Source organism: Falco cherrug, chromosome 3, assembly GCF_023634085.1.
Source record: "Falco cherrug isolate bFalChe1 chromosome 3, bFalChe1.pri, whole genome shotgun sequence".
In the NCBI taxonomy this organism is placed as follows: domain Eukaryota; kingdom Metazoa; phylum Chordata; class Aves; order Falconiformes; family Falconidae; genus Falco; species Falco cherrug.
In genome coordinates this window covers 91238665-91260723 of record NC_073699.1, presented here as the reverse complement: position 1 = coordinate 91260723, position 22059 = coordinate 91238665, and the positions used below count along the sequence as shown (strand labels likewise).

General features: G+C 41.3%; 1 protein-coding gene across 2 annotated transcripts in view; it reads right to left on the bottom strand.

The window, feature by feature from the left end:
• The window catches only part of PHLPP1 (PH domain and leucine rich repeat protein phosphatase 1), a 143304-nt gene that overhangs the window by 6236 nt on the left and 115009 nt on the right, over nt 1–22059 (bottom strand). For both annotated transcript variants that reach the window (XM_055704900.1, XM_027799234.2), the window contains exons 10-15: nt 20680–20835; nt 10999–11199; nt 9833–9995; nt 5086–5216; nt 1385–1489; nt 258–452 (exon numbers count right to left, since the gene is read on the bottom strand). In XM_055704900.1, the coding sequence (XP_055560875.1) occupies nt 258–452; nt 1385–1489; nt 5086–5216; nt 9833–9995; nt 10999–11199; nt 20680–20835 (951 nt within the window). The remainder of the gene's footprint in view (nt 1–257; nt 453–1384; nt 1490–5085; nt 5217–9832; nt 9996–10998; nt 11200–20679; nt 20836–22059) is intronic.

The window sequence follows — 22059 nt, the reverse complement described above, 5'->3', positions numbered from 1 at the left end:
GGCTTGTTGTGGGTTTTTTGTTTTATTTTGCTTGGGTGGGGAGGTGTTGGGGTTTTCTCCCCACACCTGAAAGGATCAGAGGGCAATATTCACAAAACAAGCAATAAAAGAAAACACCGTAGCCAAGGCTACTCTAAAGCTTTTTTCCCCTCTTGCATTTTTTTGAAGCAAGAGGAGAGCAGATGTCTGAACTGAAAGTGAACAAACTGCCCATTTAGCGCACACAAGATAAAAAGGGCTTCAGATCCAAGACTCACCTCTGCATAACGATGAAAGTGTTGATCATGTATTCCTCCTCATTCTTTGTTTTCTGCAGCTCTTCTGCTAAGATGTCGCTCATCGTGCACTGCAGCAGATACGGCACTTCCACATTGCGGTCACCATCAAAAACACCATAAAGTGCCTCCCGGTTGTCGCAGAAGTTATTGGCTGAAAGTGCTGCCACACACAGCCTAGGGAAAACACAAAGCAGGAGAACATGAATTGTTACCTGCTACTAGTTTCTCATCTTGTCATTCTGACCAGAGAGATACAGCCTGGTCTTAGAGCTAGTTTTAACCACCTCTGTTCACAAGCTTTTCGGGACTGCTTTCTGCGCTGTTGGAGAAGGCAGGTCCATCAACAGCGCTAAGATGTGGAGAGAACTATACTGAAGTTCAAGCCAAGCCCTAAGGATTCTTCCTCCTTTTCAGCATGTGAACAGGTCTCGCATTTGTAGAAACAGGGGGGAAAGGAACCCTGAAACATCAGTTTAAGCTGCACTTGCTCCTCCAAAAGCCGTCCTTGTGATTTAACATGCTGATGACCAAGTGGTGTGTTAAATCAGTTAGCAGTAAGTAAAGGCTTACTGGCACTTGCTACGGAAACCTAGGTAGCAGAAGATTTCTGAAAAGGTATTTAAGGAACAAAGAAAGATTCATAACACTGCCAGCAACACAGAGACTAGCAGACTCTTGGTACATTATTTGTCAAGTGCTGCCTTAGTCACAGGAGCTCCACACACTATGAATATTCAGCATTTTGGCCATTCTGCCTCTTCCTTTAGTATCTCTGATTTGCTTGGTAAACATCCTTTGGTTGAAGATAAAGAAGCTTTGCAAAGAGGAAAATGCTTTTAAACACTCAGATCTTTTGCAAGTACTGGAGTCTCCCATAGACAAAATGTGTCGGTTACACTTGTATCTTAGCAACTTCCCTAACAAAGACCAAAGTGGAGAGCCAGGCAGGGGCCCCGTGTACAAATACAGAGTCATGGCATGGTCTCAGCCTTTGTGAGGCCCAAAATGTCCCCAAAACTTTCACTGAAAAAAGGATTTCTTTGTATCAGCAAAGAGGTGCTCTGCTGCTAGGAAGCTCATATAATAAAAACGATGCCAGGTCGTACTTGTTCTTAACGCCCGAAGCTTCTGTGTAGCCGTGACTCCACACCGCTGGCGCTCCTGAAGCATCACCGCCCGAGGGCTGGTCGATCTTGAAGCAACGGATATTGCTGCAAGGAGAAAGGGAAGGGGAAAGATGCAATAGATTGAAGTGCTGACACGATCCAGCTTAAAATGTGAAGATAACACCTTTTTTTGTCCCCTTCTAGTACTAGCAATACTTTTAATAGAAGAAAATGAAGCAGGACATCCAAAGTGGTTTCTTTTATGTGTCTGCACACAAAGAACAAAAAAGCACTAAATAACTCAGCCTCCAAGGGTGTCAGCTGCACTGTTTTGCTTAGCTGGTTCTTCTTCCCTGCCCTCACCCCTGAGCTGTTTGTTTCAAACCTGGCTCAGTAGGAATATAAGGCAAATTTGTCGCTAGCTTGATGAAAGCCAGTACAGAGAAATGATTTTTTTTTAACTTATACAGGTCTCCCACCCATTTGAACAGCAAGTCTCTGGGTTCTTTTCACTATATTCAAATGAAAGCTCCTGTATGACCCACACCATTCCCCAAAGGGGGCGGGGGGGAGAAAAAAGAAAAAAAATATTTTTAGAAACGTGTAGTAACAGCTTTCCATGAAAATGCTCACAAACCAGAAATTCTCTCCATCCTGGTCCTGCACCAACCTGCGAGAGCCAACCTTGCGGTCCCAACAGTGGGCACAGCCCTTCTGCCTTCCCCAGTTATGCAGTCCAATTTTTTACTGGGGCCCTTGATCCTCTACCCTCCAATTTACTACCAACATAGACTTTAGCCTGAATTTCAAATAACTCATGCAGCATAGTAGACTTAAAAAAAGGCCCCAGCCCTCTCTGTTTGCACCCCTCTCTTCACAGCCCTGCTTTGCTGGGGAGAGATGACCCCCCCCGCCACCTGCTCGCTTCCAAAGACGGGTAAAGCGAGCTCCCCACATGCTGCAGACACTTCAAAGGCACCTGAACCTTTCATGAACCAAATGAATCATAAAAAGACACAAGCAGAAAGGTCTAACTGTTCACTCTGAGCGTTCATTTTTCTCTATTCAAACCCCCGCCTGACCTGGACGGACAGAAAAGTCTTTTCAGCGTTGCAGAGTCTTCCTCAAATAACCTGAAGTACTGTCACACCCAGTCCCACTTCTTTCTATGCTAATAGTCAGGATGTACATCAGTGAGGGCAGATTAAAAGCAAACAACTTACATAAATAATGTTAGAACCACTGGTGTTTTAAGCCCTTGGTTTTGCAGCCCTCTGTGTGACAAACAGGAGGCAAACATCTTGCCATGAGCATTTGAAAAATTATCTGACCCCAAATCAAACTGGAAACCTGGATCTCTTCTAAAGTAGCAGAGATTTTAATTCCATCTGCACCTGCAAAACACTACACACATGAGCAAACACACCCTCTTGAGACTTCTCATACAAGGCACTTACCCTCCAGGGCAGAGGAACTTGGATCAAAAAGGTTTTTTTCTGTTTGTTTCTTTAACTGGGTTGACTGACCCCTGGTTTCTGGGCAGGTCAAGGACCCAGAGTTGTCTCAAGGCTTCCCAGCAGCGGTGAAAAAAGCTACAGCTACCTCAAAGCACTGCTTTCAGCTTCCTCAGTGGCACCACTACAAACAGACCATGTGTCCAGAAAGAAATGATATCCAAGAGCATATCCTATGCAGGGCATATAGGCTAAGGTTTGTGGACAGCGTATTTTATTTTCCCCCTAATTTAAAACGACTGTTGGAATTGAACTAGATGCTCTTTCCTAAAAATCAGAGTGGCAGCATCTTTTTCTTTTTCATTTTAATTGCTACTTAAAATTCTTACATCCAATAAATCACTTGGCAACATCCTCCTTAGCATGCAAGCCTCCTTTAAGATCTCCATACATACTGAAAAAGCAAGCATGCATGACAGGACGACTCTTCTTACCAGCACCAGGAATACATGTTAACCTACTACCTGCTTCAATCCTGCCAGGACACAGATGGAGAGCTGCCTTTCATATGCAGAAGGAGGATATAAAAAGTACCAAGTACACAAGTATTTTTGCGCCTGCCACAAAAAACAAGTGAAAAGAGCACCTCCTCCCTCACAGTCAATTATAGCAGCATACCACAGAAGTCAATGTTGTATATTGGTACAGACACCAAGAAGCCCCTCAGGAGGCCTGAAACACTTGACTGTGGCTAATGAACGTTAGGGAAGAGAACAGACCTCAGGTCTTCAGAATAATTTATTAAAAAAACCCCAAATAACAAAATGCACACCCAAGAGGAAAAAAGTTTTCCGTGGATTAAAGGCAATGCATATGCCAGTGAAAATATGGCAGGTAACTGGGCCGCACTACTCTTCTACTACTTAGGACTTAAATACAACAGCCAAGTGCAATACTGCTACAGGGCATGATGCCTAAATACCCAAACTGGCAAGAGACTGGTTTGCACATCTTGTCTGCTGGGTTATGCACAAGTATACCTGATCTTTCACTTTCAAGTTTCAACACAATTCAATTATTTTTGTTATATATAGGTGTTTTAATTATTTATTTACTAATTATGCCCCCCCCGAAGCAAAGCAACATCACATGCTGCTTCTTCATGAAGGTTTCCTGCATACAATAAAGCAGCTCTTTAAAAATAGAGAAAAGCCCCTTTTCTTGCTGTCTATTGCAGAACATGGACTCTGTTTTTATCTGCAAAACCTCATCATTATTCAAATTTCCATTTAAATTTGATAAAATCTGCTGACTTGAGTTAAAAGGAAGCTCGCACTAAGTTTCCCTTGCTTGCACAACAGATGAGGTTTACTACTCCAGTGTCCGATCTTAACTATTTAAAAGCAAACAACACGAAGCAACTGCTCGGCCCTTAAAAAGCAAATCAACCCTTTTTGGAATCATTAAATATTTAAGGATCAAAGAGACTTGGAAGGAAACTTGGAGCTGGTGCAGTCCCCTTCAGGACACAGCGAAAGCTCAAGGCAGCACCGCTGTCCACAGATGATCTGGTTTAGTGCAACAGTTTCCCCGCACGCTGCAGAATGAGGCACAAGGCACTTAGTGAACTTCAGCTATGGACAACACTTCAGTCCCAGGGCAGGAAACAAATGGGTACGCAGGAATGAAACAGAGGGTCCCAAAGCAAGGGAACTAGCTTTGCTGCAAGCAGAGTGGGAGATGCAAGTCTTCAGGAGAGGCTTAAACATGAAAAAGTATGTATATATTTCTAGGACAAAAGCAGAGAGGTATGAAGGGTAACATGAAATAGCATGTGAAGAAGTAAAAAGCAGCACAATGGCAAAGACAGACCCAAATGGATGAATGTGGGCAAAAAACTATACAGTAAGCAACTAGTGGCACCTCAACAGTGGAATAAAATAAATATTTTCGTTGAATCTCATGTCAGAAGTAAAATGGAGATGAAACTGGAGATAAATAGCAGTTATACCAGACTAGCAGACTCCTTCAGACGTTACAGCTGAAAGCAGTTGCACTGAAGTCAAGTCATCCTCTTTAACCAAGTATCAATCTCTGACCTACCCACGTAATCTGTTACTTTCTGATCCACTAACAGCAGGGAGCCATACTCCTTAAAACAAAAGTACACTTCCGTGTATTGTGGTTTTGTCACATCCTAGTGACAGGAGTCGTTCTGCCCCCTCCCTGCTCCGTAAGGTAACTTACTTCAGCAGCTCTAGGGTTTTGTGATCCAAGGCTAATCTGGGATTTCCAGTCAGGTCCAGCTCTTGTAGTTTTGGAGGCAGGTTTTCAGGCAATGTGACTTCACTCAATTCATTGCAGCTTAGGTCCACGCACTGCAAAAGGAAGAGAATTCAGCTGTCATCAAGATCATACAATTTTTGATTAAATGTAGTAATACACGTTTCATAAACAATAAAGGCTGCAACCAAGACCTAAGACCATTCACTTAAGTAAGTTGTTCTTGCAAAAGAAATTCATATGGCATGTAGCCATCTTACCAGATGTCTGGGACACCTAGAAATATGTTCCCTCCATTTCAATTTCTGGCCAGGTATCATCTTGTTACAAAGCTAGGGAGTTTTGTCTGCTCTCCACAGAGACAAAAATGGTCAGCATATTTTCAAGTATTTATGAAAAAACGTTACTGATTAAACCGGTCTTTTAATAGGTAAAGGAAATGGAGATAAATACAGTTGGGACTTCTAAGCCACTGGCGTAGCAATCCCTCCTCTGAAGTCAGTTTAAACCAGCACGAGTATGAACACACTTTCAGGAACTCAGTATTTACGGAGGGATATTAAAATAAGCAGGGTTATTAATGCATGCAGAGGGGAGGAGCAGAGAGGGAAAGGAACAAAAATACTAGAACAGTTTTAAACATTATTTTAATTCGTGTCATCTTAGATGAATTCATATTTAAATATTAAGTCAATAAAAGGAGTGAAAAAATTAAAGCTTAAATATTTCAGAAAAAAATACGATACAAAGCAGCAGAAAAACTTGCTGGCTATCCACCAGCTAAGCACAAATTAGCTAGAATAAGTGCACTAGAATGACAAAATCCCCAAACAAATAGTGTTTAAAGCGGCGTATCCAGATGAAAGTCAATACACAGGGGAAAATGTGGCATTTAAGAACAAAACCAACTCTCCAAATCCTATAACAAGATCACCAGTGTAGCATGCACCAAAAATTGGAAAAAAAATATTTTTTTTTGAGAGGACAGAGCAGGCTGGTATTTAATAGAAGACAGAAGATCTATCCACATCTTTCAGAAAGACCATTTTCTACTTTCAACTTGCAAAACCAGAAAGACTCCAAAAACTTAAACAAAACAAAGCTGAGAGGGGCAGAGGAGGCTTTTCCTAGCTGCACATTTTGACCATTATGTAATTTCCATCGATACAAGCGAGACATTTTCATTTTTGTAGGTATATTCAAAGAAATTGGGTCCTGAGCTAGAAGGTGGCATAAGATAACCTAGTAAAATCTGGAAAAGAAAAAGAATATCTCCTAACACTTTATTAAATACATGTGATGGAAATAAAGAATTTCTGACCCAAATCTTGAATCCTGAGGTTGTCTAATAGGGAGTCCTTATTATCTAAGAACAAACTGCTGACATTATTTAAGCCTGATAAGGAAATCAGAGTTTAAATCTGTCACGCAAATAAAACGGTAGACAGCTTAACAGAGCAGTTATTCCACTGAGCTTTCTTCCACTGAGCAACTCCTTACTGCTTCCACAGAACCAGTAATTACTTCGCAGATTAAAGAAGCTGCCAACAGGCCTTGCTGTGTTCAACTCCTCAATGCCATTATAAATTTGATGGAAAAGCATGCTGGAATAACAAGTTAAAAAAAAAAAAAAGTAATTTAATTGTTCTCATTAAATGCCCAATACGCCAAAGGCAGCAACAGTCTACAGCAGATCCCTTGGTCCCTAGGCACTAGTGAAGACAGTTTATTTATGGGCTTAAAATTTCTTAGATTTTATTTGTACTGTTTGAAGAACAGGCTAAGAGGGACTTTCTGCATATCTATGTTAAATTTAGTCCTTATCATACTCCTCAGGCTAGCAGGAAAGCGTATTTCCTAACTGATCCCAATTCCCTCATGCATTATTTTAATGCAAGATGTTTTAGCCCCACCCATGCAGCACCAGCAGAACAACTCCTGCAGCTGCACACAGGATTTTGCACTGGACAGGCAAGCTGGAAGACAGGGTTTAACATTCAGCATTTGTTTACACTACATTTACAGCTTGATTGAGAGTTTTGTCTTTTAAGGTGCTACTGCTACTAGATCTTCACTTATTCTGGATCTCAAGGTAACGCTCCTGTGAAAGATAAGCTTAACCAAAAACTGCAACAAGCAACCTCTGTATCACCCTCACCCCAGCCGTCCAGCAAGATGGCCACAAAGAGGAGCAACTCATCCGTCAAAAAAACTGGATCATGAAGTCAAGTCAGGTCCCAGGAGGGCTGCTGAGCTCTGCTCAAGGAGTAAGGTGTACACAACTGTTTGACTGTGAAAACACACCAGGATGCTGGATATTAAAAAAGTGCCCTGTTTTATTTTAAGGCAAGGAAATGGAAGACAACAACAGCTGTAAGGAAGAGTCTGCTGGGCCGTTGACTCAGGTGTGTGTGCTCCCAGCTGCTCAGCCGTTCACGGAAGATGTTAAGGTGTGCACAGATAAACCTAACTGACAGTATGAATAACTGTCAGAAAATACAATAAAAATCCTACAAAAACCCCAAGACATATTGCACAGACATCCCAGAGACGTTCACCATGCTCTTTAACGCACAGGACAACACGTTAACTTCTGTAGCCTTGACTGTAGTGTGTAAAAGAGGCTTGGAGAAAACTTTATCACTAAAATGACCTCGCATTTGGAAATCCTGAGTTAGTGCAAGTGTAAAAACATCATCGTTTATACTACCTTTCCTTATCCAATTATTTCAGACGGCATAGTAACTGCTGCTACTAACTGTTGCAGTATCATCGACTCCAAAAACATGTCAGCCTCCCAGGCTAATTAAACACAAAAAGCAAAACAGCCATTACCTCAGGTAACAGAGTTTCCCATGAGGTGTAGAGTCTTTGAATGCCACCTCAGTTAAAATTGACCATCAAATATGATATAATCACAGAAGTGACATGAGACTATACTTTGTGCTTTGCTACAAGCAAGCTTATTTCACCAAATGACCAAACCCATAGTTAAGGAACACATTCTGAACTTACTTTGGCACATTTTGAATGCTCTCACATACCTGAGAAGGAGCTCTGGTTAAGCTAGGTAATGGATACAGGCAGACAGCACAAGCTTGACCTCCAAACTGACACACGCTATCCCTGACCTAGAGAAATCACCAAAGGGTCAAAAGACCCCTATGCCCAACAAGGCACCTTGCCATCTGGCAACTACACGAACTCATATCATGTAAGTCAAAACCAGGCTTGAATACTGACCAGGCACTTTCTTTCCACAGAGCTGGAGTCCTAGAGCGCTGTGCCCTCTTAGATGAAGTCACACATGCTATTCCTGAACTCCCAAAACAGTTAGTGACAACCATGCCTCTTTCTTCTGCCAAAAAGAACTAAATAACCGTAGGGCACCAGCAGGAAGAAATTGCCAGGTCTTCCAAGAGCATTTTTCTGCTAAACATTCTGGTGGAGTAGCACTTTAAATACCAATGCTTTTACAAAACTTTCAGCTTTCCTCAAAATGCATGAAAAAAAGGAAAAAGCTGATTGTTCCCTATCAACGTGTTTACATTATCCCAACATTATTTATTTTTTTTTTTTTTGTTAACACCAAACTTATATTTTTAAAGCAATGTTTACTGTGCAGAGCCTCACTCTCCCATCCCAATTCTTCCTCTTAGAAAAAAGGCTTTGATTCTGATTGATTCTAAATGGCCCTCCGCTTCCTCCGGCCATTGTTCCAAAGAGGGAGGAGTATTCAAAAACCCACAAGTTTGTTTGAGATTTCCTGGCTAAAACCACAAAACTCATCTTTACATGTACTTGCTGTCCAACAGAATTATTGCTCCTGCTGCTTTCCCTGACCCCAGACACCGAGGCACACAGGGCAGTCTGGGAACTTAGCCTTTTGACTTGACCGAGTGCCTGAAGGACACTTCGGTTGTTTTGAGCCCGTGAACAGGTAATCAGTTCTCAGCCTCGGAGAATGACAGTTTTTCTGCTACATCACAAGATTTGTACGCTGCGAGTTTACCATCTCCCAGCTCTGCCCAGCAGAAACAGCACGGAGTGTCCTGAGCTATAGCCAGGTGAGAAGCAGCAACTCAGTTCGCAAAAGGTAAGCAGCAGTGCTCTTCAGCACGGTCAAGCAAAGAATGCATCCCACAAAACAGAAGCGTCAGGAAAAGCACAGGATTACTTCTGGAAACACATACAAGAGACGGATTATGCATTCTTCCGGTTCTGCAAAATGTGACTGCAATTAGCAAAATTAAAGTAGCTTGCCTAAATACTCAGTCCTGTGCTCCTGGAATTTCTCTCTGTCCCCAAGGCCTATTCTATTTTGCAGCTTCAGCAGTTTTTAACACACGCTTTAAACAAAGTCCATTCCTACTCAAACAACCAATTGCCAAGGCAGCAAGAGTTAATTACGCGTAGCTCTTGCCAAATGTTTAAGTTGTATCATAACAGACTGTCACAGGAAGACAACTAACGCTTATTTGGCAGAGAAGACAGGATCTAGTGAAGGTGAGTGTAAAATCAGATTTTGAGGCTCTTCCATTCTAATCTTGAGGCAGCACAGGGGCGCATATTTTGCATATGACCTCAGAGGAGAAAGCAGCTGTCAGACCTCAGGTCTGAGGTCATTCTCAGCAATGAGAAACCTGAGGGTAGAATAGAATTGGTAAAGTCACATTAGACCTGCTTCTTCCAAAGCACATTAATCCCTTACCTTTATTTCAGAAAGCTGCATGACTTCTGGGAAGACTTCAATGCAGTTAGAGTGAGCAATTACAGTATGCATACGTCTGCAGTTCATGATGGTTGTGGGAATGGCTTTCAGTTTGTTCCCACTAATATCAATTTCCTCCAACTCTTCCAGCTTGGCCATTTTGCTACAAAAACAACAGTTTGAGAATTTTTCTTTTAATAGACACTCATATTTTATTTTGAAGTGGTGATTTCATTATTTTAAGAAAGTAAAATTGCAGACTTTGATCCTTGTTCACAGGAGTGCCTGTCACCTCTCCTTGCATCAAGACACTAACATAGCTGTGGAACAAAATGTGTGCTGCTTCTTCAGTGTTTTGTTAATGCTACCTTTCAAATTACTTACTTTGCTTACAATCCCCCTGCTCATCAACTGACTCTTTTTTCTCCTTTCTTCCTCCTTCTTTCTACCCTAGTTTCTCACTTCATCCCAAATTTCCCCCACCACCACCTTCTAGCATCCCACTCAGCCCTTCCCCCTAATTCATCTTCCTCCCTTCCCCTTGCTGTTGAAGCCCAGCTGCTCAGAACACCACACAAGGACAGAGAAAGCTCTTCCTTTATTTATTGGCATCTCTTTTCCAAGGTTGTACCCCATCAGCTTTGCAGCACTTCTTACACTTGAAAGATTTCTGATTAAAACAGAGTGAATTGAAAGTACAGAAATTGCTGCCAAGGCAAAATCTCTTTCTGGAGTGAGAGGGTTTTTTTCCCTTAGCAGAGTTCAGTCCACTTCCAGAGGACATGTCCAGACTGCTGTGCTCACAAATCTCTTGTAAGGAGAAGCCCACCAGGTGTAAGTGAAGTGACCAAGCCAGAGAAAACAGAAGACCTCCTTTGCTCGAGTTCAAAAGCAGACCGTGGTCATGCTGAATGGGTCCAGTTGAAAAGCGTTTTAAGCACAATCCAAACACACCAACCAACAAGTAGCACGCACTTGCCTCTGCAATCAATGCAAGAGAGAGCAGCAACGTACAAGAGGGCATAGCAGGTGAATCCACCCACTGCAGTATCACTAAATTCAAAATACTGCCACCACATTCCTGTGCAATTTAGTTCTTGCTGTGAAAATGTTTCACGATGCACACCCACCGGTGGGCCAGAGGCAGTGAAACCTCTGAAACTTACCTTGCAGGGAAGCTCTGGAGGCGATTGTAAGCCATGTGCAAGATTTTCAGGTGTGGATGGCCCGTTAACAAGGGCACGCATTTATCCGTGAGGTTGTTATTGGTCAAATACAACTCCTGCAAGATGCTGTGGGTTTCTTCAGAAAGAGTGGCTGGAGGAAGCATTTCCAGTTTGTTGGCAGAGGCATTAAGAAATCTCAGGCTGCAAAAAGAAGTTGCATAAGGAAGTTAAGTGAAACATCCTGCAGGTTTTGTCTGTAAGTATAATTAAAATTCCTATTTTTAGGAGTAAAAAGTTATAAATTAAAGGTCAAAAGCAACAAGTTCACAACAACAGACAGAAAATCCAAAAGTCTAGCATTACATAAACAAAACTTCTGATGATGTTTTTAAATGAACACATTTGTACAAACAAAATATCAGCCAAATGAGTACATCCAAATGCCTCTATCCTCTTACCAAGACTTCAGTACCCCCAACATTACTACAGATGTACCTACAGGCAAGAGCAGTAATACAGCACATCATTTCCATATTAATTAGTCATAAAAATGAATTCTGAATTCATCATCAACATAACACGAGAGTATAGCTGCCCTTCAAGTGACTAAAAGTCATCATTGGTAAAAAGGTCAGCCAATTTTTCAGTACTTTAAATATTGGCTAGGGGTGCAGACAGTATTTTGTTTAAAACTGCAGGCTTGAAAGAACTACAAAATATGAAAAGTTACTCTTTGAATATTTGCATAACTAAAGATGCACCTATCACCAAAAAAACCCTGAGACCAAGCAGTAATTTGCTTTTTACATTTTAAAGAGAGACAGTGCTAACAGTAAATTAAACTTAAAAAGTTTATATACTTGCTTGCTGGCGTATGCAGCAAGACAGACAGATCTCTGTGTAGCTCCTGAGTACCCTTCCCCTACTCCCCAATGCAGCAGAAGCCCTTGTCAGTGTTTTCTGCAGTCCAACCACAAGCAGCAGGCGCTGAAGAAACACAGGAATGAAGTTACTTTCTCCTTCAAAAGACTTTTTCCAGGATGGGAACAAGACCTGTTGAGGTACAGGCGCTGCCCACTCCTGCCAACCAAGTCTGTGGGCAGAGGGCTCATGTTCCTTTGTGGCAGTTTGGTGATCACGGCAGTGCTGGAGTATACACAGAGAATACACACTGCAGGTACCTTGAGGGCTAGAATCCATACAAGCAATTCCAAAGAAATGGAAAAACAAGGCTATTTATCCTTTAGCAACCAGCTCTGGCATGACCATGCCTTTTCAACAGAAATAAGACCTTTCTCTTCCTTCCTCCCCTTTTCAGAAAAGGCTGCCTTAGAGAACTTGCGATACAGAACTAAGTGTGTGCCTGCCAGTCTGCCATGCTGGCGTTCAAACCAGGCTGTACTGCTCCTACCAGCAGGAGCGGGCAGCTGCAGTGGGCAAAGCTGCATTCAAGGAACAGACTCAGAAATGAGTTGGATGAAGCCTATAAAGCCACTGACCAGGACACAAAAGGTAGGTGGGCTCCTGTCATCCGTCTTAAGAGAAAGTGAAAAAATATTGATAGCTTCTCCCAGCCACACAGGAATCCACGCTGCCCTTTAAGATCTATTAATGAATGAAATGGATTTGCAAGAGTTGCAGCTGGTTGAGACTCGCTCAGCAGCAAATAAGGGTCAGACATGCTACAGAGGAGTCACGTGGAATGCCAAAGGATTAAAACCCCCACTATTCCCATTAGAAGCAAAAATCTCTCAGCTCTGCACAGAACTGAAACTAGGTTAGCCATTTTACACAGACAGAGGAGTACACTTCAGAGAAACACAGTTTAATCCTCAGGCTCATTCATTATTCACAAGGGTGGTAAAACTCCAGAGGAAGAAGGGAGAAGAGGAAGGATTAATACAGAGAAGGGAATAAGCAGCTGAAAGGGTTTTGAAAATTATTTACTTATTCTAAAAAGATGCCGCTCAATTTCACCCTTTGGCTATAAACTAAAAATATATTAAGCTCATTCAAAGCTCTACTTAATTAAACATCAGCAAGCACACCTATTGCAAAAGTACAGACAACTATTACTTTGGCAACTTCAATCTAATACTTCTCTCTCCACAAAAAAAGGCACTGATTAACATTGAAACCACAGTATCTCTTGTGCCACTCATAGTACAAAATGGTCACCTTCGGCTCAGCCTGGGAAGACATAAGTAATAAAAAAGTTTAAGGCTGCTGGGAGAAGTACGGTGGAAATGAGGAGATGGAAGCATAACATCCCCCAGGAAAGGGCACGTTCGCTACCCTGAAAGGGAATCTGTATTTTACTTACATTCTTGCAAGCTGCAGCAGAATAACTTGGAGTGGCGCACAGGTACTTTCTTTTAATAACCAGAGCCAAACAGATAACCTAGAGAGCATCCTATGGCTATGAAGTTCAGAACATAAGTTCACTCAAGTACAGCTAGCCCAAAACACAGCTGAAAGCTTTCAGTAAGAAAAGGTACATTCCTCTGATAAAGTTGAAATCGATACAGTCTGCTATTCTGAAGCCATTTTAAATTCAAAAGAAAAATGAATCAACAAAAGCTCTTCTGTTTTTAATAAACTTTCAACATTGGTGGAATACAACAAAAAGTTTCAAGCTGTTCCCTCACAGGTATTAAAAGTGGCTGGAATCTGCATATTTCTGCCAAAAGTAAGTTTTGATGCATACATTTTCCAATGGGAAAAGCAGAGAAGAGAGCTTTTGCTCTGTACCCCCCACCTTTTGCCAAATCTTCCAGAGCGCGATACGACAAGATTGGAAATAAATCTCAATTGTCCTGACCTGTAGTTTAGTACCTTGATGTGAACAAGGTTTAGGTGGCTAGTGAAGTCTTGCCAGAAGTCTAGAACAGGAACCCTGTGGTAGCAGGGTACCTCACCTACTCCATACATAAGAACCCACAGCTGGGTAGCACTCAGCAGTCAGGTTCAGGATAGTCGTACGCTAAACTCTGCCTGTAGCTGACAATACTAGAATGAAATTGATTTTTTAGAAAAGATTATGCTGCTTATTTACAAGTTCCTTTTCACCAGCTGTTACATTAAAATGGTAAAAACATTCAGAAATTATAATTCTTTCAAGATATTCTCTGGATTATAAAATAAATAAATAAAAAAAAAAAGGACATCATATTCTTTGGGCAGAAAACAGAACAAACCAGTAGACTGCTACTACCAAAGCTTTGTCAATTCTGTGCTATAATCTTATGTAAAAAAAAAATAAAAAAAAAAAAAATCTGTATTTGCCCATCAGGTTTTCCCTCATGCTGATTTAACACAGAAGTCCTCCTCCAGATTATTTCCACTCCCCTTTTTCTTCATCCTCGTGCAACACACCAGCTATTACCTTAGAAGGCACATCTGACAAATGCCCTCCAGAGGAGTGGAAATTTACTTGGGCATAACTGTTCCCATCTCTCTTGTGCATGGACTTAAACTGATTCATGTTCCTTGAAGATATCCCACTCATACTGCTTATCAGATGGAAGCAGAATGTCAAGTATTAAAGCTCAGTCCAAAATTAATTGTTTCCCTTTCCAATTCCACCCACACACTATACCGCAAGCTCATGAAAGGAGTACAGCATCACTACAAAAACCTGGATTCAGCAGCCTGCGCACATATCTGAGTATAATACAGAGAGAAGAGCATGAATTAACAAGTATGCAGAGTGTCAGAGATTAAGAAAGAAACAAAGGTGCTGGCAAGGAGATGCCAGAATTCTTCAGTTTTGACAAGGTGTAAATTCTCCTCTGGGATAATGATATAAACATTGATCTCCATCTGGAATAAGTCACCTTTGGTTTTATGGGGTATTAAAGTACAATCCCTTGCTGGATTTAATTTTTCCACATGACAAAATAGAAAAAAAAAAAAAAAAAAAAAGACTGTCCCATAGAATAAGGTAGAATCAAGGACATGGATCTAATTCAACAAAACAGACCTAATATGCAGTCACATGCACTTTCATTTAAACCCAGATGATTCTGATCTCACTTTGAACTTCCAAAAGCAGAGGAAGAAAATCTGCTGAAAACTGCAAAAGGTTCAAATTTTTTTTAACACCAATGCCTACCTCTAGCACACACAAAAGCTGAATATAGACAATTTTAAGAATACAGCATCTCCCAATTCCTCACCGTTTTCTGAGGTAGCCTGGCAAGTTTGGCTTGCTGGTGAGACACAGCCACCACTGAAAAAACATAAGTCCTCCAAAAAGCTTAGGAATGTTCAGCATTAAAAGGAGCAACACAGACAACTGCATCCAATGGCAAAGCAGCAGCAAATCAAAACCACTGTGCTTAGCTTGAAAGTACTGATAAGACTTGGAAAGAATACTGCAGCTGCAAAAAGAGGATACGTGGAGAAATCAAGATCTCCAGTTTGGCCTGTGCCCCAAGATCTCCATCAGCATAGAGCAATCAAAATACAAAATTTCTTCTTCAGTCCCTTCTGCAGAAACATGCCCTCAATTTCTCATCGCCTAATCCTAAAATAATAATAATTTATGATTGTGGTAGCAGGTGTGTGAGGAAGAATCCTTAAGCTAAGTGTGTCGGGGGGGGGGGGGGGGGGGGGGGGAGGGAGAAAGAGAGGGTGAAAAAAAAATCACAGCAGTTTTGCCAACCTCTGCAAAAGAGGCTGTTTCTTCTCCCCCCCCCCCCCCCCCCCCCAAAAAAAATAAAATAAAATAAAAAAAGGACGGAAACATTCAAGTGAATCCCCTTCCTGTTGACAGACTGCCAAAAAAACCACTTAACTGCTGCTGTCTCCTCAGCTTTTACTTTCTAACCTATCTTTAGCTGTTTCATTAACTGGGATTTCCCCAATTTCCAATACATCTGCTTGCAAACCCTAAGGTACCAGCAAAGAAACAAACGTAGCTAAGCATTTCTACAACAAAAGTATGTGCATCAAACACTGAAATAGCTCTTTACATTCACTTGACTTTGTTTCCTCCCTCACTTCTCCTGCATCCATGCTAGGACTCAATACTCGCATTAAAAAGAGGCAGTCACAGTGGGTGGAAACAGCAGCTATCAAACAAGAGCAAGTTTAACTGGGTCATCTTCCAGAACTCCAGCAAAAAAAACAAACCTGGAACAAATTAAATCAAATCAAAACAAACAAAGTAAAAATCAAAACAGGTAAGAGCAGCTGAACAAAGCTAAAAACAAGAATCAAGCAGAGGAGAGCCTAGACAGGCCCTGAATAGCTGACTCTGGCTTAAGCCACCACAGCTGGTGGCTACCCGACACTGCAAAACAAAGCCCAAGGTTTAAGCTGTGCACATCACAGCTACACATCTTCACCACGCAACTGCTTTAAATAGGCCAATGGCTGTTTTAAGGGTTTATACTGAAAACATTCATACTGACTGGGAAAGGAAGCTTTTCAAGAGGCAAACCCTCTCCTTTCACCACTGTGTCTCCATTTTTAACCCACCCTGACCACTGCCACCGCTCTTCTACCCTACCCAGCTAAAGCTCTTGAATGCTTGCTCATCTTACCCAAAAAACATTTTGTACAACAGTGCTGATGCCATTAAATGGTAGTTTGTTGCAAGCTGGTCAAGGAAGGCTGTAAAAAGCCTGTGTAAGAACAGGACAGAGTGGGAAAGGCATCACAACAGATGAAGCAGTGGATAGAAATGAAACGCTGCAAGAATGCAGGTGCACAAAAAAAGCTTCAGGACTCAGCTTGGGAGTTTTCCCCATCAGCCGTAGCACTTGCTTGAATTCTCTGTTTTTGCAGCATCTGGTAATGAGAAATGAAGAGATTATCTGGCTGCCTCTGTGGCGTTCATCTTGCCAAGAAAATCCCCACCCTACAAGAGAGATCCTTGCTAACATGAACAAGATGTGCATACTTTCAGTGCAACAAACAGAACCAAGCTGTCTTGGTCAGAGAAATGTTTCATAGGCTAGTCCTCAATTTCTCCTTGAGTAACAGTTTAAAATAGAAAATTAATTAAAAAGCAGACCAACAAAATATCCCCAAATTATACTCTTCAGCAGAGAACAATACCTTTTCATTGGTTTTTGAAGGATTAAGGTAGAAAAGCAATGTTCATTGATTCTTTTATGAAGAGAACAGAGGTTTTCCAGTATTTTTTCTTTTTTCTTTTTTTTTTTTCCTTTGTGAAAGTAATATTCTTTCTTTGTGCACCAATGCACTGATTTTCCTCCCTTCCTCAGATGTTCTAGATGTCAAAGCCCACCAGTGCTTGCGCTGAAGTTTGCCCAAGGCACTTCACACCCACTTTGTCAAATATTCAGGATTGAGAAGGAGAAAGCATTTATAATTCACAGCATGAGACTTCATATCCAGACAACATATCATCTGTCAGTTGCACAGACGCAAGTACCTTTCCAAAAAAATAAACTAATCTTTTCAGGACTGCAAAAGGTAAGTCATTTTATGAAGAGATAAAGGTTCTGTAAGGTAAAGTGATTTGTCCAACATTACATGCTGGGTAGAGACCATGGCAGACCACTCAGGAAACCCAGTTCTCTTGGCACGTCTGGCAGTACAGATTGTGCTTCCCAGGGAATGCTTGGAGAAGAGAAGCATTTTACCTTTTAAAAACCAAACAAATGCCTGAGCACCTTTCCCTGGCCCAGACCCATTTCTGTTGACACTTAACTGCTGACAGATGCAAACATTTGAAAACAAAATAAAAAGAAAGATGTTTCCTGCAGGAAATTCCAAACTTAAAACTTGGACATTTTACACTAATCTGCACTGCTGTTTTCCTTCACATTTATCACTTTTGCACCAGCCATGGGAGCACCAGCATGGACAAGCTATTTGCAAGCCAAGTCATCTAAACCTAAGGGGTAGGGAACAAGGTGGAAAACCCCACCCAAGCCAACTGCTTCTATTACCATCACAAGCGAAGGAGACTGCAGCAGTGATGAGATGCCAGAATGGGTACGCTTTGTTCACCTGCAATGCTACGTGACTTCGTTAATACCCATAGAAGACTTTGAAAACTCATGCCCTGTACTGCCCTGTCCTGGTTTTGGCTTGGGATAGAGTTAATTTTCTTCTTAGTAGCTGGTGCAATGCTGTGTTTTGGATTTAGTATGAAAATAATGTTGATAACGCGCTGTTTTAGTTGTTGCTAAGTAATACTTACTCTAAATCAAGGAGTTTTCAAGTTTCCCATGCTCTGCCAGTGAACAGGTGCACAAAAAGCTGGGAGGGAGCAGAGCCAGGACAGGCCAAGGCAAACTAGCCAAAAGGATATTCCATAACATAGAACATCGTGCTCTGTATGTGAACTGGGGGGGGAGTTGGCCGGGAGATGCCGATGGCTGCTCAGGGACTGGCTGGGCATCGGTCAGCGGGTGGTGAGCAACTACTGTGCATCACTTGGGTATTTTTTTGGTTGTTTCCCTTTGGGTTTTATTCCTCTCTCTTTCTCTCTCCTTTTCATTAAAATTAATATTTTATTTCAATTATTAAATTGTTCTTATATCAACACAGGAGTTTTACCTTCCCCCCCGCCCCCCCAATTCTCCACCCCATCCCACTGGGGGAGGGGTGTGGGTGTGTGTGAGCGAGCAGCTGTGTGGTACTTAGTTGCCAGCTGGGGTTAAGCCACAACATGCTTGAAAAGCTGCAGAGGAGAAAAAATCCTCAAGCCTTAATCAGCCATTTAATACTGTTATTCAATGTATTTTTTTTAATTGCACCTCTTCTCAGCACACTTTTAGCAAATTTCTGGAAATCTACCCCCAATCCCGGTTTTAGTCTGTACTTGTTCGCTTTGGTAACACAAAACCAACCAAACAACAACAACAAAAAAATCTGTCTACAGTCTTGTAGCTCAGTTTAAAAAAATGGAGTTACAGTACAAAAAAATTCAGGCTCTCTCCCAGTGCCAAAACTGCACTAAACTACATCCTCGACCCAACAACCTGTTTTTTTATAGAAATTTTACAAAGTATTTCACTCTTTGCTTTCAAAGGCGCCAATAGCTTTCTGAAACCTACTTAAAAGTTTCTTTTCCAAGTTAACAGATAGGAATTTCAACTTGGGACTTGTAAAGTTATTGTTTTTTGACCTAATGTTGCAAATTCTTGTGACAAAAACTTTTTACAAGGTTTCATTTCTGAAGTTCATACAATTTCTAAGTAGTTTGAAAAGTGATCCACAAGCCAATTATAGCTGTTGATGTGAAACATCCTTGCCACACGAACAGGCTATGAATTTCACTATTCCTAAACAGAAATGTGCCAGATATTCACAATCATTACAGTAGCAACATTGCTAAGTTTCAATGCTTTAACTGCATTTTTATGTAAAGCCTCAACTGAAACAATAAATTAACATCAGAATAACCTTGCTGATAACCAATTTATTCCAAAGAGGGCACCCTACACAGGCTTGAATATGGACAAGTATGCAACAGTATTGTTCAAAACAAAACAAAATCAAAGTATAAAGACTATTTTAAAGGTTCTTTAAAGCCAAGAAAACCAAGGCTGAAATGTCATACTGGTTTCCAGAATCAAAACCTTGTCATAGTAAAGTTCACCTTTTGAAAGACAATTTTTAATCTAAGTAATGGATTCCTCAGAACATGACTGTTCAAGAGTAAATCGAGGTAAGAGTTTATTTAGAAGCCATCTCAACCACCAACCTAACTCTCCAACTCCCAGAGCTGTGAATCCCAGGAAATTTAACCAGAGGCTCATGACGGAAAGAACAACAGTACAGAAGTGAGGGATTCTGCAACACTCTTAATCGGGTGAGGAGCTGTAACAGTGAGATTGCCGCTACTTTTGCTTCTCCACCTCTCAAGAAACTCAGCAGCTATGCATTCCTTTTGTCACAATTAGTCAGAAATAAAACCCCACAGCACACAATCTCACTGTTAGATTATGCATGGGTTGAGCACTCAGAAATCCCATGGCTGTATGTGGAAACGCAGAAGTGCAATGAACGCTGACACCAAGCAGGGCAATCCCATCCACTATCCCTAGACTATGCTACCAACCTCCTGTATTTCAATCACAGCCACTTTACAGGATATGGTCATATCCAAGAAGAAAGATTATGAAGACTCCAAAACTAAAGAAACAGCAGCATAAAAATAAGAATCCAGAAAGCAGATCAAGTGGTGACACCAGCTAAATTAGTGACAAACGTTTGAAAAGCATAAAGAAATTCACAAAGCAAGGACATGGGAATAACTGAGTTATTCTGACAGCCTTATGCACAGATTTTGTTTTGTTTGACAGGTATAAATAAGCTCTGGCCTCTGACTGAAGGAGGAAAAAAAAAGCTTTCACACTCCATCAAACAAGCCTAAGAAATATGTATTTAAAGAAACTGCCACTAACCCATCTCAGAGTATGTAGTAGAAAATAGCATGCGCTTTGCTTTACAGCTAGATTTCAAGAAGTAGGTGTTCAGCAGGAGCTTGGTGGGGAAAAAGAAGCAACCATATAAGGCAACAAAACCAGAATAAAAAGAATGTGTTTTGGTGAGTTGGGCAGACATCTGTTCTTACCACACAAGGCTTGGCAACTTTCAAATTAGGGGAACCTCAGATTACCCTTTCAGCTAGGAAGTAACACACAAAGCAAGGTTTCTCACACACAAGTCAAGATCAAATTTCTTTATATTTACCTGTCTGCTTTCAAAAGCAGGTTAGATGGCAGTTCAAGAAGCTGGTTGTGTTGGACATCCAGGACCTCCACTTGCGTTCGCTCGAGCCGATCTGGTAGCCTTCCTAACATGTTATGTCCTGCCAGCAGCTTACGCAAGCTACTATTGTTAAACAACCTTAAGAGAAATAAAAAACACCAAAAATAAGGAAAAATCTAAACTGAAGAGTTGCTTTGAGAATTTAGGTGAGCTATCACTGTTCATTACAAGAAAGTGATTCAGCCAATTGATTAGCAGACATGGTATTAATTACACAAAGATCCAAGAACGTCTTCCCACTCTCCACCAACTTCTTGAAAAGGTTGTTCAGAGACAGGGAAGGAGGTTTAAGGATGATTCAGGAGTGAAAGTAGTGAGAAAGGGTTGTCTTATTGCACTCTATAAAACATGAATATAGAAGCATGACAGTGAAGGAGGTAATTGCTAACAATGGCTGCAGAAAACTGCACATGTGGGACCCCCCTAGCTAATGGAAGAACTTCAGAAGTGTGGGTGAAATCACCAGTTACCCCACAAGCTCCAAAGTGCTCTGCTCATCATGTGCTGACTCATAATCCAATGCAATTCCCCACCTCCCATTTTCCTTTTCTATTAATACCAGACTAACATAAAGCCTCCTTTCCAGTCCTACAGCAAATGAAATTTATCTAATCGGCTTTACTTTCTTGAGCTTTTACAAGCGATAGATGACCAGGAGTCCCAACCCCCTGCTCCATTTTTTGGAAGGCTGGGGGAGAAGGGGAGGGGGAGAAGAGGGCAACATAAAGCTAGAGCAAACAGCTCTTTTGATCATAGAGCAAAGATGAAATTTGCAGTATAAACAACCTAATAAGGAGTTAAAAATATGCACCCAAAGACCTCAAAAAGGGAGCAACTCAATTTTGAATCGGCACTGCCTTCAGCAAATTAAGAAAAAAAGATTATTCTTCATCTGCCACCTGTCTTATATTCCCACTACCGCACTGTTTAATTTGGCGAGCCTGTGCATCATGCTGACTTGTTTCAATCAAAGACTGTCAAATTGCTCAGCATTAAAGCAAAATCTTCTTCCCTCTGTTACAATGACCCAAATACACATAAAGAGCCTCCCCTGCTCTACAATACATCAGGTCATCAGACTATTGTGCCAAAATAATCAACGAAGTATGCTGAGTATTTTCCCCTTGACAGACACAGTCATACTTTGCATCTGCGTGCCAGTGTTAGCAGTTATCTCAGTTGGCTGGATCATCTGCATTACGACCATGGATACAAGTCAACAGCCAGCCATATCGTTCCAGAAGGCTCAACACAGGGTGAAAAGACACTTATCATGCAGTGATAAGCATATCTATTATGTTT